The sequence below is a fragment of the Ciconia boyciana genome, chromosome 8, assembly GCF_034638445.1.
Source record: "Ciconia boyciana chromosome 8, ASM3463844v1, whole genome shotgun sequence".
Taxonomy (NCBI): domain Eukaryota; kingdom Metazoa; phylum Chordata; class Aves; order Ciconiiformes; family Ciconiidae; genus Ciconia; species Ciconia boyciana.
Window position 1 is genome coordinate 15,526,212 of NC_132941.1, and position 14,851 is coordinate 15,541,062.

Consider the following 14,851-nt stretch of genomic DNA (forward strand, 5'->3'; position numbering starts at 1 on the left):
ACTTTATCACAAAGGCATTTTCTAGGTTTTTAATAATGACTCTGATATGTGGGCAACATCCTCAGAAAGGTTTACAAGACTACCACTTAGAAAGCAGTTATTTTTACAGAAGTGCAGTCCACTAGCCTTTGAAGCTCAACATTTTTTCTACAAAACAAGACAAAAGTGGTTTTTGTCCTGATGCAGATCTTCTGGTACTACCCAATCATGTTACCAAAGAAAAAGATGCATGCAGATCACCTACATTTTGATTCCCACCACTGTAATTATTCCTCTTAACACAGCCCTCCCCACTCTCCCTCTGTGGATTTCTTCACTAATGTGAAAGGATGCACGACAGCATTATATTAAAGTAAATATCACAAGACAGCCCGGAAAGATGAAAAAATGTGTATTTGAGAAAGCAAGTTCAAATAAATCAGTTTTTTGTTTGGTTGGTTGCTTTCGTTTGGAGTTTGTTTTGTTTTTTAAACCAAGACAAGCTACAATCTCATTTCAGAAGATACAACCTTTGGATAAGCAAGCAAATGAAGCAGGGATTGCAAAATGATTTTGCAGAAAACATATTTTATAAGATACCTCCTTTCACTACCGTGCAAGAGTATTTCCTGCCAGTTTTCTTTGAAGTTACCCAATCTCTGCTCTCTACACTGGCACTGGACAGACAATTACCCAGATAACTTACCTAGTGTGACTTTATTCATATTAGCTTTACGAGGGGGTTATGAGCACAATACCTCAGTGACTGAAAGCGCAGAGGGTAATTTCCCCGCACCTCTTGTCCTCATTATCTTTTAAAACTCTTTCCTTCCTTCCTTCAGACAAAGTTCTCCTGTGTCCTGAAATATCCCACTTGCAAAAACGAAGGCAGCTATTCCTGCATCAGTATTACAGTAATTAAGCTGTCCTTCCTGTCCTCTGCTTAGCAGATGGCAGCCTGGTATTCCACACAGAGCTGAGCATCTGCAGTCCTGTCCTTGAATAAACCACTTACTGAATAGAAATGGAAAAAGAAATCACTCCTAGAAAACAGACCTGCATCGCAGCTTAGTTTAAGCCATGCACCCAACAAATTTTCAGGTCATTTGGCAATCACTTCTGCTTATAAAAAAATGCCTGTTTTCTACCACCTTAAAGATTACATTAACTTAAAGCAATTACATAATACTAAGTTGTTTTTTTTTTTAAAGTCTAGTTACTCATTTTTATTCTAACTACCCATTCCCTTTTATACAGGAATTTATATATCATTTCAGAGACTAGGATAAACCATTCATGGCTATTTCAGCATATTTTAGAGTTTGAGTATACTTGTCTCATTATAGGAGACCAAGGGGTGAAAGGAGAGCAGATTTTACCATTCAGCCAATACTCGTTCTAAGAGAAGATAGTCAAGCCAATAAAGTATCCATTATTCTACTCCAAAATATATGTAAGCCAGTAAAGTCACTAGAATTCAGGGATCTAGACAAAAGAGCTGTCTGGTGAAAAGTTCAACTCTGTAAGCCTCCAGGATTCTGTTGTATGCTCTGTCCTTCCCTGCCAAGCACACACACGGAAGAGTAGGCAGAAGCTCCTGCTGAGGACAGAGGGAAACCGAGATAGTAGTATGGAGGCCCCAGGTTTTAAAGCCCATTCCTAAGTTCAAAATCTGCTCACTGGAGCGATCAGACAAGGGTGAGTTGGAAGAACACTCAGTCCCACAAATGAGATGATGTGGCAAAGGCATTTTTCCCCAAGCATGCCTGTTGATTACAATATGCATGTATATGACAGTATGCTCTGATGCAGCCCTGGTTATGAACCATTCAAATTTTACAGTTTTTGCAAGGACATTCAAGTTCCTACTGCATACAAGTAGTTAAATAGGATTTAAGTCAAACTGCTTACCTTCTGCTTTCATATAATGCACAGAGTATGCAATCACTTTGTCCGAATTATACAGTGGCCTCTCCCATGCTAGCAGTATCGCTGAGCTTGACATTGTTTCAGCATGGACATTGTAAGGTGCACTGGGTCTGTCTTCTGACATAACTACAGTAAGCCTGGCCCTGGAGAGAATAGATCCCTGGCTATTCTCAGCCATGCACTGATAAATGGCATCGTCTTCAGGAATGATCTGGTTAATCACCAATTTACTGAATCCAAAAGGAAGAAAAAGGGGGAAAAAAGCTCACATTGTGGATAAACTTTGCTGTACATAATGCAACAACAGTTATGTTTGCCTCTGCTTCATGAGTTTAGTATAATTGACTTACACGCCACAAACTCTTCTATTAGAAATGGATATGCAGCTGTGAAATTCAGCAACTTGAAGCGTTCCTCAAAACCTGCTATGTTTATGTTTATGCCTGCAAAGCCAGGCACAGTGAAAACAAACCTGTAAATCTATTCCCTGTGGGCAAGAAGCACAACCTTAGGGTTGTATTTCTTAACCTACTCTTTAATATGAGCTGCTTGCTATACAGAAGTAGTGAAATGGAGCCTCAAACAACTAGCAAGATTCTGGTCTCTGCTACACTACTGTAAATCTAGAGCAGCTCTGTGGTGAAATCACTTCAGTTTCCCCTCCAGGTAAGGCAGGGATCACAAAAGCTTTGCTGAGGATTTTAGATATTAGATAGATGTTAGATATTTAGACTAATCTGCATTCCTTCTGCCACAGAAATGTCCATAACTACATTTAATGTCCAATTTCATGTTTACTTGAGTTATATCTTGTTTGGCTATATTTAGTTACTGGAATTTCATTCTTTGGTAGGACATCACTAGCACAGCTCTCATACAGCAATTGTAATCTTACCTGTTGTACATTTTTATTCTACCATTGGAGTGTATTCTCCTTCCATTTTTTAACCACGAAATTTTGGGGGCAGGATTTCCTTCTGCCTGACAAGCAAAACGAGCAGTACCAGCTCTAGGCCTTGTTAAACTTTCCGGCCATTCCGCAAATGAAGGTGGAGCTACAGATAAGTAACAAGGGGAAGAAAAAAAAAAAACACAACAACAAATCAAGCCCCCACAAATGCAAGGACAGTCAGAATAAGAATGAATTTTCCACACACAAACCTCTCTCCTCAGGCCACTCAAATACACATATACCCATGCAGAAAGCATGTTCCATGTAAACAAAGCACATTTGTTTAAAGATATGTACTATCTGCAGAGATAGCAACATTTCTACACATTTTTGTTCATGCATTTATGAATACAAACAAATCAAACTCCAGCTCACAAAGCATACATATATATTACATATTTCTACTTTGTTACAGGACTCTTTTCTGTGTTGAAAGCTTGTCTTCCCAGAGCAAACATTGCACCTGTGTATCTCCAAGTGCAAATGAACTGCTAGTTTATAACTCAAACGTTGAATATCTGACACGTCTCATCTAAGTCAACAGACAGAAGAAGGCAGCCACAGTTCTGTGATCTGTTTCATCTCTGCAGTCTCGCTACAGCCCTTGGTGTACTACGTTTGAGATAAAAATTCAGCCCAGTACATAGCACAGCTCAAGACAGACACAAGTTGTTAGAACACAATGTAGAAGCCAAAGCAGGCTCACCCAGCACAGTGAGAGTTGCCATTGCTACCGTGAAGTTTCGTGTGCCTGGAATAGTGGCTCGACAGACATACACGCCTGCATGCTGCACCTTTACATCAGAGATCATGAGGTTCCCGTTTCCAAGGACACGGGTATTGAAGACATCGATGGACTTATGGTCTATTCAAAAGAGTAGAGAAGTGTGGTTATAAGGCTGTTCAATGTATCTAAATAACTTATCTAAATAGGGTTGCCTAGGCAGTAATGGCATAGATTAGAGTTTAAAAGTCAAAAGATGCAAAGGGAAATCACAGACAAGCTTTCAGAGGTTTCCATTTTGCATTTGCTTTGCTCCTCACTCTAGTTATCTGACCATTCAGATGGCTGGGTCTCACCGCTTGGTAAGTGGTTTATATGTGAAATTCACCATCACAGCTAAAAAACTAATGCCATTTTCCAAGTTAGCCTCCCCAATTGCCTTGCACTATGATTCGGTTCATCACTACCAACATCAACATCATCTTTACAAACAGGGATCATTTATCTCTTTCTGAATTATTCTGGGGATAAAATGAGTATATTTGATTACCATATATTTTCTTCTATTTTCACAGCAAATGCTCTATGACTGTTAGGTAACTTTTTTCTTACATGTTTGTCTACAAGAGCCACTGAATCAACCAGGAAATATATGTTTATTTCTCCGACTTTTAGAAATAAAAATGTAGGAAAACTTTTCATACTTCTACAGGTACAGTCCTGGCTTTCACATTTAGGTGCATGTCAGAATAAAAACAGAGGTAGTTTTCATGGAAAAATGTGATGTGCTGATGAATGTTATTATTCTTATTGCATTCCCTCTCTTCTCCCCATCTGGGCAGGCTACTCAGAGTTTGACTATACCTATCCATAGTTCAAATGGCCCATATCACGTTCACATACTGCTGAATGTGATTCAGAGGAGGAGAAACATTTACAGGATTGTTTCATAGGATGCAACCACTCCAACCTTCCCTAACCCACCATTGATTCTACTCCAAGCCACAGATCCCTGGAGGTCACCACCCTACCCAGCACTTTGCCCACACTGCGCTGGGGGCAGTGCGGGACTGACAGCAGAAGAGGGGAGTCCAAAGCCTCAGAAAACCTCAGGGCTCCTTAACAGCAGTATGGAACTATGCAACTAAAAGTGTTTCACTTATCATACCCTAACCTACTAATCATTACCTACTACATGAAGCCTCAGAACAGTAACCTAATTGCTGAAATCCTTTCTTTCTAGTTTCACTTCCTCTCCATGGGCTGAAGGTTGTATGCTGTAATTTTAAGACCTACCTAACCGGCTCCATGAGATGATTGGCTTTGGATTCCCTGTGGCTACACACTCCAGTATGACAGTTTGATGAAGAGATGCCGTAATGTTTTGAGGACCAGCTATTATAGATGGCTTGTGAAAAGGCTTCAAGTCTGAGGCTTTGAAGGAAAAAAAAAAATTTAAAAAAATCCAAGAAAGTGAGAACAATTGAACAAAAACTCAAATATGAAATAAAACATGACTTTTTTTTAAGGATGCTTAAAATTAAATTTACACCAAAGCCTTACTTCAGTAATTGTAGAAACTTACACTGAACAATATTTTAGACATAAGATACAAGCAAGCAAAATTATTATTTGGGTGAGTGGTTCAGAGGACAGTTACAGCTCTTCAACACATTTAAGTGTTTTTGCTATAATGTAAAAAATAATATAATGCCCTTGAAAAAAATCTCACATGGTGAGTACCTGGAATAACACTCAGCACTGCCTCAGCGCTTTTACGTCTATTGGCTATTGTTGTGGCAACACATCGATAATTCCCAGCATCCTTCTGTTCAACACCATAGATCTGAAGAACTCCTGTAGGTAAAGCAGTTATCCTGTCACAGAGACAAAAAAAGAAATGTAGATAAATATTCAGCCAGTGAACACCATCATGGAATTAACTACTTGATTTACAAACAGCCATTGCTACACTGACCGGGGAACAGCAGGCTGGACACTCAAAAACATTCTCTGTACATGACAACTCCCCGCATGTCTGAACTACAGGCAAGATTCCCCTCAGCACCACGATGAGAGCACAGGAATTTACTTTCAACAAGCAGGTCTTTCTCACCCGCAGAAGGAACCATACCAACCTTCTTACGTTCATACTATTTAGGTTGGCTGATATTTGGCAGCCAGTTCTGATATACTGGCATAACTGGTATACGGTTCCCAGAAACCCACCTATGCTTTCAATTTTTATGTTTCTCTTTTTACCTTCCTTCACATGCTAGGTATCTTAGACATGTTCAACAGAAGTTACGTGTTGAGGAGATGGGAGTAGGTTCCATGAATACAACCTGGACAGGGAAAGAATCTAGCAGGGAGCAGGCTGTATGCTTCAAGTTAATAAATTCAAGAGAAGTCCCCCCGGTGCAGAATTTCCCTAGCATGAAGTGTTTTAACTCAATTTTCTTTACATGTAATTCTTTATTGGCCCTCTAAAGAAAAACAGGTTCAGCATAAATTCTTCTGTGAAAGCAATCCTCCTAGTTCAAACCACCCTCACAGCCAAAGTCCATCTATTTTGTATCCCACAGCAATTCCCATTCCTGAGGATGACCTACATACAAAATTCTCCAATGACAATTCATAGGTCAGCGATTACTGTGTAGACAATAGCAGGTGATTCTGGTCTGCACTCATAATACCTATTTAAAATTCATTAACAACATAACTACTACTAGCTATTTTAATAATTGACATACTATACACATGGAACCTTTTTTATGTAATGGCATTGCAAGTATTCAGATTTTCTTCTTGTAGCAGGCTCAAAATTATGACAGAAAATAAATGACATTCTAAAATGTGTAACTCTACATACCTGTCCATAACTAAAGGTAAAGTTGTTCGATTCACTTCCCATGTCACAGTGGCAGGAGGGTTTGCTGTTATTTTACAGGCAAATCGAGCTACTCCACCTTCTTGGACCTCAGTTGAAAGTGGCTGGACTTCAAATGCAGAAATGGCTAAAAATAAGAGAACATCAAATTTAAAGGACTAAAGTGAGGAAAAATTCCTGGCTAAACCAAACTCCAGATCATAGATCAACTTGCAAAAATATCCAGAAATACTTCAAATACTCTTCTTTTCTACATGCCAAGATAGATACATCTAATTACCTTGTCAACTTTGTTCGTTGGCATGGTTGCATTGGTTGAAGGTTTACTTAAAATAACTTTGCTTTAACCTAATTCGGTAAAAAAAATGTTTCAATGAAAATGACACTCTCAAATAGAATTAAGCATACAAATTGACTGGCATGCAGCTGGAAAGCATATCAATTATTAAACTACCAAAATTCGTGTCAATTCAACTAGTTTAGGACTGACCCCACTATACTTCCAAAAAAAAAAAAAATCTAACTGCAATAGAAAATTTCCAAAACAACAATCCGTTCCGGACAGTCATATTTTAGTCCTTTAATAATACTTTAGTAAAAGCATTTGGAGAGTTGTACAAGTTCATGTTTGATAAGAAAAAGAAATCAAAACCAAAGATGATCTCAAAATAAGTTTAATCATGTGAAAACACTTTCATCCCAACAGTTTGAGCAGTCACTGAGCAGATGTCTGATGCACAGAGCATCAATATAATTTCAAGCATTTACAACTTCAAGAGTTCACAAAACTGAGCCAATTGAAGTGGCAGATCAATAAATACCTTCCAGCTAACAGACACCTAAGAAATTGATCAGTAGTTGGATTTCTTTGCTCAGAAAATAAAAGCCGAAGGGAAAGGAATGCAAAACCCTCTAATTAATTGCTCTATTTACTGCTACTTACAACATAATTAACAGAAAGAACAATTCTTCAGAGGCAACTCCTTTTGGATAACTCGCAACACACACATTTAATAATTCCACAAACATAAATAATTCCACATACATTTCCACCCCCTGTAACTGCACAGGGAACAATCTCTGCATAAACTCAATGGTACTGATTTGTTTTTAAAAAAATCAGATTTCAAAAAAATTTCTACTCTTGTATAAATTATACAGAAACATTACTTCAATAGATAAACCAATATTAGTAAGTTACCCATCTCTTAACATTCAAGTTTTGTGTTGAAAGAATTCCTCTATTTTACTTGTTTATTAATTGAAATGGTTTTTCATCCTATTTACTCTAACATGTTATCAATAATACCCTTCTGCGTAGAGGACACATGCAGTACTGATGCACACCAAGCATTCTAACGAATGCTCCCCACCCCCTGTCATTTTAATATTACTGCATAGCATCAATAGATTAATATTGGATTGTGAAGGAAATGTGACATGACCTGCTTGCTTTCACCTCCATGCACAAATTAACTCCTAACATGGGCCTAAGTACATAACTTAAAGATCCCTATTATTAATATACCCATTTCACTTCCCAGGTCAGAATAAATCCTTTTTTTTTTGCACTGCATTCCTGTAGTTGCATCAGCACTGCAAGAATGAGCATTCCTAATCACACCAGGAGAGTTAAAGTGTTGCAGCTTTGTGAACAGACCTCCCAAGGATTGTGATTAACAACACACCGAACCACCTTGTACAGCAAAGTCACCTGAAAGCAGTTGTGGCCACATGATGCAAACACCACGGCCATCGGAAACTAGGTCTGGCACCTCAAATGTGATTCAAACTCCCAGAATGCAAGCAGAGATGCTCCTGGTGTCCATTTTTATGACCAATCCTGTGCTTTTGGCAGCAGGTCCCCACAGCCCCAGCACACTCTGCAGTCTGTTCCCTACCCACCTTCACTGCAGACAGAACTAGCCTCTCTCACCAGCAGAATTTAACACAGTTCCCTGTGTTCCACTTTTTGTTCTTTCTTTCACTTTTGAGCAGTACCATGTTCAAGAACACACACACAAAAAACCCCACAACTTGCACAGATATGTTACAACAGAAGTCTTACATTTAAAGCCTGTTGGGGGGAGACACGAAAACAGTTCTCTCCTTAAAGATTTTCTTTTGATGTCTAAGGAATCATCAGAAGAAAAAAAAGAGACTTAATAGTTCTTTGCCTACCTACAGAAGTTGAGCTTCACAGAACAGAAAGACTCAGTGCAAGTCAAATAACCTGCACATACACCAGGTTGTTCCCATAACTCTAAACTTTCTGGATTTGCTTTCTGCTGAATTTGATGCAGTCCGACTCTCCTGTAGTTTTATGGTACAGAAGGCGGGGGGGAGCATCCCAGCTTGTCTTACTTCCTCCCTTCCCTCCTTCTCCATTCTAATTCCTCCCTCCACAGAAAATGTGTGTTCACCTGAAGTCAGAATAGTATTTCCGTAGTGCTGTTCTTAACAGATTTTCTAACAGAAAACATAGTGCTTTGCATTCTTCATTTGTTTACTGAAAGTATGATGCAGCAAACTAGGCAAGTCTGCTTAGCTTTCAAAATAAAATCTCTAGTAGTGTAATAAAGGCATAGATAACAAGAACAATACAAATCAACGTAACACGAGTTTCAGAGCCATCATATAGCACAGCTGCATCACACAGCCAGTGGCATAAGAAAGGACCATTTTAACAAGGTAGAAAGGCACAGTCTTATGGAACCAAAGCTCTTACACATCTTTAAAAGTTTAATCTTCATAGGAACTATAAAATCACATCCAGAATTTTCTTATATTGGTACGATTATTTAAAGGGACAGAGTGAGACAACGGAAACACAATATTTGGTTTTCGTTTATGTATATAAAAAGAATGATTTATTTCCATGCATCCGGTACATTACAGCTGAAGATTAAAGACAGAAGTGAGACTCTCAAGAACTACAAAAGAAACTGAGGAAAATTAGTATTTCACAGAACACAAAATGTCATCATGATAGCAAGCAAGAACAGATTCAGCTATACTATTTAGAAGATCCAATGCAAGTTGTTAATTGAAGCTAATATTTAAACATTTTTCCACCTGAGCAGAAACAATGCATTTCCTCAGAAAATTAATCTTTAAAGACAGCAAAAGTCAGAACTATGGAGAACTGCACAAAATCTTCAGAAAAACTCATTAATGTCACTAAATGTGGTTGTAGAATCAAGAAATCCCCACTTATTGCTCATCTAAGTTTATACATTGTTTATCACTTTAGCTCAATACTTGCTCCTTCTGTATCTTGTTTCTTTACACAAATCTCTGGTTTCTTAATTCTGACTTTACTCGTTCCAGTAAAATCTGTTTTTACAAGTCTATTGCTGTCTCGTGAAACCTGACCTCTTTGTAACAGGCTTGTTTTCATGGCAAGCGCTGATACCAACTCAGAACCCCAAGAAAAAGTCATTAAAGCAGTGCTGTTAAGAGGCCAGAGCTCTATAAAATGGATAAGAAACAAAGTCTCAAGAGACATACGTTGTTCCCGAAAACAACCCTGCAAAACGTAATAAATGTAAGTGCCTTTTTATTTGAGTTTTCCCCCTCTTCTCCAGTCTATTTAATCATTTTGTTCCCAGATTTATAGCCAAAAGAAAACAATTAATGATACTCTGAGAACCTGATGCTCCCTTTTTGACTTGCAAGATACCAAACGCTGCTTACAGAAGAAGAAAACAACAGCTAGAAACTGCATTTACACATAAATTCCTGCAATTTATGTGATGGGAACATGTGTTTGTATAGTTACTTTTGAGTATGAATATCTTTGATGGCATAAAACACACAGTTCTGTCCAATAAAGTTATCTATGCAGAGAGAAATCAGAGTTCAGTTCTGGTATGAATTCCCTCATTTACCATTGAGGCAAATATCCACAGGCTCAAAAACCAAATGATTACTTGCTGTCACACACTGATTAAATATTAGAGAAACACTGCTGGTGTCTCCTGCACCATACACGGATTGAATACTATCCTGCATACATGCAAAAAAAATTTTGTGTACCTAAACAGGTTTACATAGATTTAACTATTAAGTTTACATCGATTTAACGATTAACTATTAAGGTACAAAAAAGTAAAACTTAAGCTCATCCCTGACAGCTTTTTGTTCATTTAAATACAGCAGCAGTCCTTCACTCACTTTAATGTTAAAAAAAAAAAAAAAGAGAGAGAAACAAACAAACAAACAAAAAAGAAACACAACACACCCCCACTTCACTCACTCCTGAAATGAAATCCTGAAGCTTGTTCAAACAGAAGTCCAGGTGACATGTTCCCTTACATGCTGCACTTTCTACTCACACACTTCGTGTCATTAGGTGATTTTCTGAATGAGCTTTCTTAAGAGGCAAAAGAAATTTCAACAACCTACATGTTTATTATTGTTAAAGCTGGCTGGTTTCATCCCAGCTTACACTAGCCCAAGACTGGACTGCAACTGTATAATAAGGAAACTGAAAGAATGGAAGATAAAACCCCTGAACTGAAATTACTCCCTGATCTGAAACAACAGCACAGAATTGGGTTTCATGTAGCCAGAATGCAGCAAATATTGAGAAGCTCTCCAGCATATGATACCGACCACTTCAGTGTTTCTCAAGAGATAATGGCCACTCAGATAGATGAACTGCTCAGGTGGAAAGAACAAAAGTGCATAATGCCATTTGTAGAACTTGCATGTTAATGCTATTGAGAATTACACAACAGCCCTAACCCTTCAAATGAAACCAAGAATCTTTTCCTTTTTTTTTTTTTTTTTAATTCTCAGGTGAAGAGGTTTCACTTGAGAAAAATAAACTTGCCTCTTAAAGAAAAGCTATGGCTTCTTCCAGAGAAATGGATTTCAGAACAGCACATGACAAATTTAATACTGAATTTTCTCTTTTTGATCTAGTTTTCATTACACTTTCTCTCTGAAACAGTGTTTTTAAATGCAACAAATATACATGTGTATTAGATTTTAGTACCAGAGCCAACTTGCACGTTTTCCTTGAGTTTAGTGAGATTTCTTAATCCTTGCAGGAGCGAGGCTTAAAACAGATTATGAAAGGAATTCTGTCATGCCTTTTGGTATATGGACACATACTTCCAAATGATTTGCCACTCAAATGGCACACTCTGGCCTGGATCTGGGTTGGAAATAACCTTTACATGAGTACTGACAGATCCAGACACACAGCAAGGCTACAGACACATAGCTATTCTCCCATTTCTGATGAAGCAGTTGGAGTACACAGAGCTGGAGCTGTTGTCAAGTGATCTAATGGGTGGATGTTTGCTGAGTTTCCCAGGAGATGCTAGTAAAAAATTAAATAAAGTATTTGGGAGCTCAAGTTCAGCTTCGTACATACAGTTCAGAGGTAAATGTCACACAAGTGGAGCAATATGTGTAAAGTTTTTCATAACTGTAAGTGAAAAGGGATTACTGTGAAAGGGCATTCTGTATGTGCTACCACAAGCACAGTGATTTCTTACATTCACCCTTAAAATTTTAATTAAGTGTTGTTTGACCTAGAATTGTTATTTTTAAAATGTGAGGCATAAAAATGAGAGATCTCAGGAGAAAACAGAACCTGACCTGTAAGGAAAGATTAAAAGAGCTGGGACCTGATTAGCCCTGGGAAAGGAAACTGAAGAGAGAAGTCACAGTCTTACAAATATACAAAGGAGATACTAGAGAGGACAAGGAGTGATGACTCTCAGTAATCAGTAAGAACAGAAAAAGCAGGAAGAGGCTTTAGCTCGAGCAGGGGAAGTTTAATTATGTTGCTACAGTGAAATGTATTAGCAAGGAGCAGGCAAGTAAGGGAGGCGATACAACTGCTAGAAAAAGGAGTACCTGGGCTGTTACCTACCTGCCCGAGGGCAGTGACACTGCTCCTGCCACTTTCCTCACACCAAATGCTACAGTAAAGATCCTTCCACAAAGAAAATATTTTTGTCCTTCAGAAACATCCAGAATCTATTAGTGTTTGGGGTTTTTTTTTTCCCCCAGACAAAAAGACAATTCAGAGTAGATTTGTATGAAGAGGCTCTTCAGTTTTCCAGCCCTCTGCCTTCTCTTTCATTCTTCTTTGCCCTTCAGAGCTTTATCAGTGTAGTACATTTTACATCGACAGGCCCTAAAAATCTGTGGAGATAAGATAATGAAGCTACTACATAAACAAAAGGATATCTAAGAAAGAGTCAGTGCCAGAAGCACCCCTCGGTAGAGTGTCAGGCAGCAAACGATCCCCTAAGGCATAATAGGTGTGCCACTGCTCAGCCTCACGTGGAACCACTATTGCTGGACAACGGTTTGTACACTTGCTATTCAACAGCTGATGCATTTGAATAGCTTTATCAATATCCTTACACATCGCCATTCTTTTCAAGCCAAGTGAGTCAAACTTGTTTCGGAGAAAAAAGTGACAAGATAATCAACAGGTACAAGAGGTAGCCTCTGATGCCTCCACAGCTGTTCAACTAGATTGGAAAGAGGAGGATAGCCCTACTGATTTTTAAAAACAAAACATCAACCTACTTATTTAAAATGACGCATTCAGGATTTGAAAACAAGTTGAAGATAATTTTTACAGCAATGCAAACCTAAAGTGTTCAGCCCAAAAAAACCCTGACTATCTTTAATCAGCATAGGCTGCAGTCTACAAATGAGTGCTGCTTTTTTAGAAAGACACCCATGCAAAGAGAACAAACACAAAGTGCTTGGGGAAATCCAAATCTTTAAACGTAAAATATTACTGGCTTTTTTTATTAAATTATGAAGCACGTTATAACCTGTTCTGTTTCAATTTAAAATCAACAGTTTTAATTAAAAAAAAATCCTAAAGCAAACTTTGGCATACAACATACAATGATCATAGTTCCATACTAAAGTATGGAACCCTAAACACACAAGGAAAATCTCTCCAGATAACTGAAGTCTCGTAAAATAGGATTTATAGGATGCAGGTAGATGACAACTCTTGAGGCATTTAAAATGCCATGTTTTTAGTAAGCTGCTAAGGAAGCAGCTTATACATCAATTCACGCAGAAGCACAGTCTGTAAATGTCATCTAAGAGGACGTGTATTTTGCTCAAAGGGTTGGGAACATCCTGCTCCTAGTTCACTAAGAAATGTGGCTACAGGTCTGATTTAAATTATAACTTACATTCTAGATACAAGACAAACATCTCATTTGCATTATTATTTAAAGGCAATATAATATCCTCCCAATGAAGTCACCAAACTACCATGAATCTCCCAACTGATTCTGAACATCTTCAGTTACCACTAGATACGAATATAAAATAGTGGATATGCTCATATAAAGTATGAACATCAGAGAACTCTAAATTGTAGCAGGGACTGCTTTAAGGTTCTTGATCTAACCTGTCCTTACAATTCACTGTGTCATGATGCACTCAAAAAAAATTACAGTAACCATTAGGCTGCTGGACCAAGACCAAAACACAAGGACCAGCATAATTTTCTTGTATTCTCTTGTCCGAATCTCTTTGTCTCTTTTTTCCTACTTAAATTGTGAATTTCTTGGCACAGGGAGTACATTTTTTTCTGCATTTGCTCAATTACAAGCAAATGCTGTCTTCTGCATGTATGAGGCCATATCTAGTTTACAACAATCTTAAATCCATTAACAAGGAAGCTGGATTTTTTCCTTCCCTCAGGTTCTCTTCCTTTTTGGTTTTTTTTTTGCACATATCCTTTTCAAGTTTCTCTTCATTAATGCATGTATTATTCAGCAGGACGACCATACGGAACATGGGTGCTACAGTTGATGAAAGGGATTATAATGCTCATCTTTTACTTATAGATTCCTGATAAGTTTTTTAGTCCAAATTATATCTGTTTTCAGCAAAGCACCATGGACAATTCAGGTAACTCCACATCACTGGCACCATCTGCTCTGCAAAAACTCAGAACCTGCAGTGTTGTAGGTCACTGGTTACATGAGTAGGACCAAGATTGTAAGAGACAATTTGCAAAGTGTCAGCCTGACTTCACCCAATGAATAAATTTCCTCTGTTTAAAGAAAATAAAATTTAAAAAATAGGAAAGGAGAAAGAAGAGAATAAATTGAAAGAAGTATAACAACTATGTTGAAGTCCCTGTTTGGATTACTGTAGTTAATTGGACCACTTACAAAGAAAAAGTACTTTGCAAGTAAGTACAAGTAGATCCAAAATTGTAAGTCATTCTGGAAAGCAACCAGACAACAATCTACTGTTGTCACAGTGGAGGCATTCTACAGCTGCAGCAGCAGGAGACGAGATGCAGAGGAAATTGAATTTTACTGATATACTGTGATCAGATGAAGACAGCAGCACCATACTAAAGAAC

The 14,851-nt window shown here is 38.0% G+C and overlaps 1 protein-coding gene across 1 annotated transcript in view; it reads right to left on the reverse strand.

Moving 5' to 3' along the window:
* PRTG (protogenin) overlaps positions 1-14,851 on the reverse strand; it is an 86,869-nt gene that overhangs the window by 42,821 nt on the left and 29,197 nt on the right. The window contains 6 exon segments of the mRNA XM_072870135.1: positions 1,891-2,138; positions 2,804-2,963; positions 3,567-3,725; positions 4,881-5,018; positions 5,328-5,461; positions 6,457-6,601. Of these exon segments, the coding sequence (XP_072726236.1) occupies positions 1,891-2,138; positions 2,804-2,963; positions 3,567-3,725; positions 4,881-5,018; positions 5,328-5,461; positions 6,457-6,601 (984 nt within the window).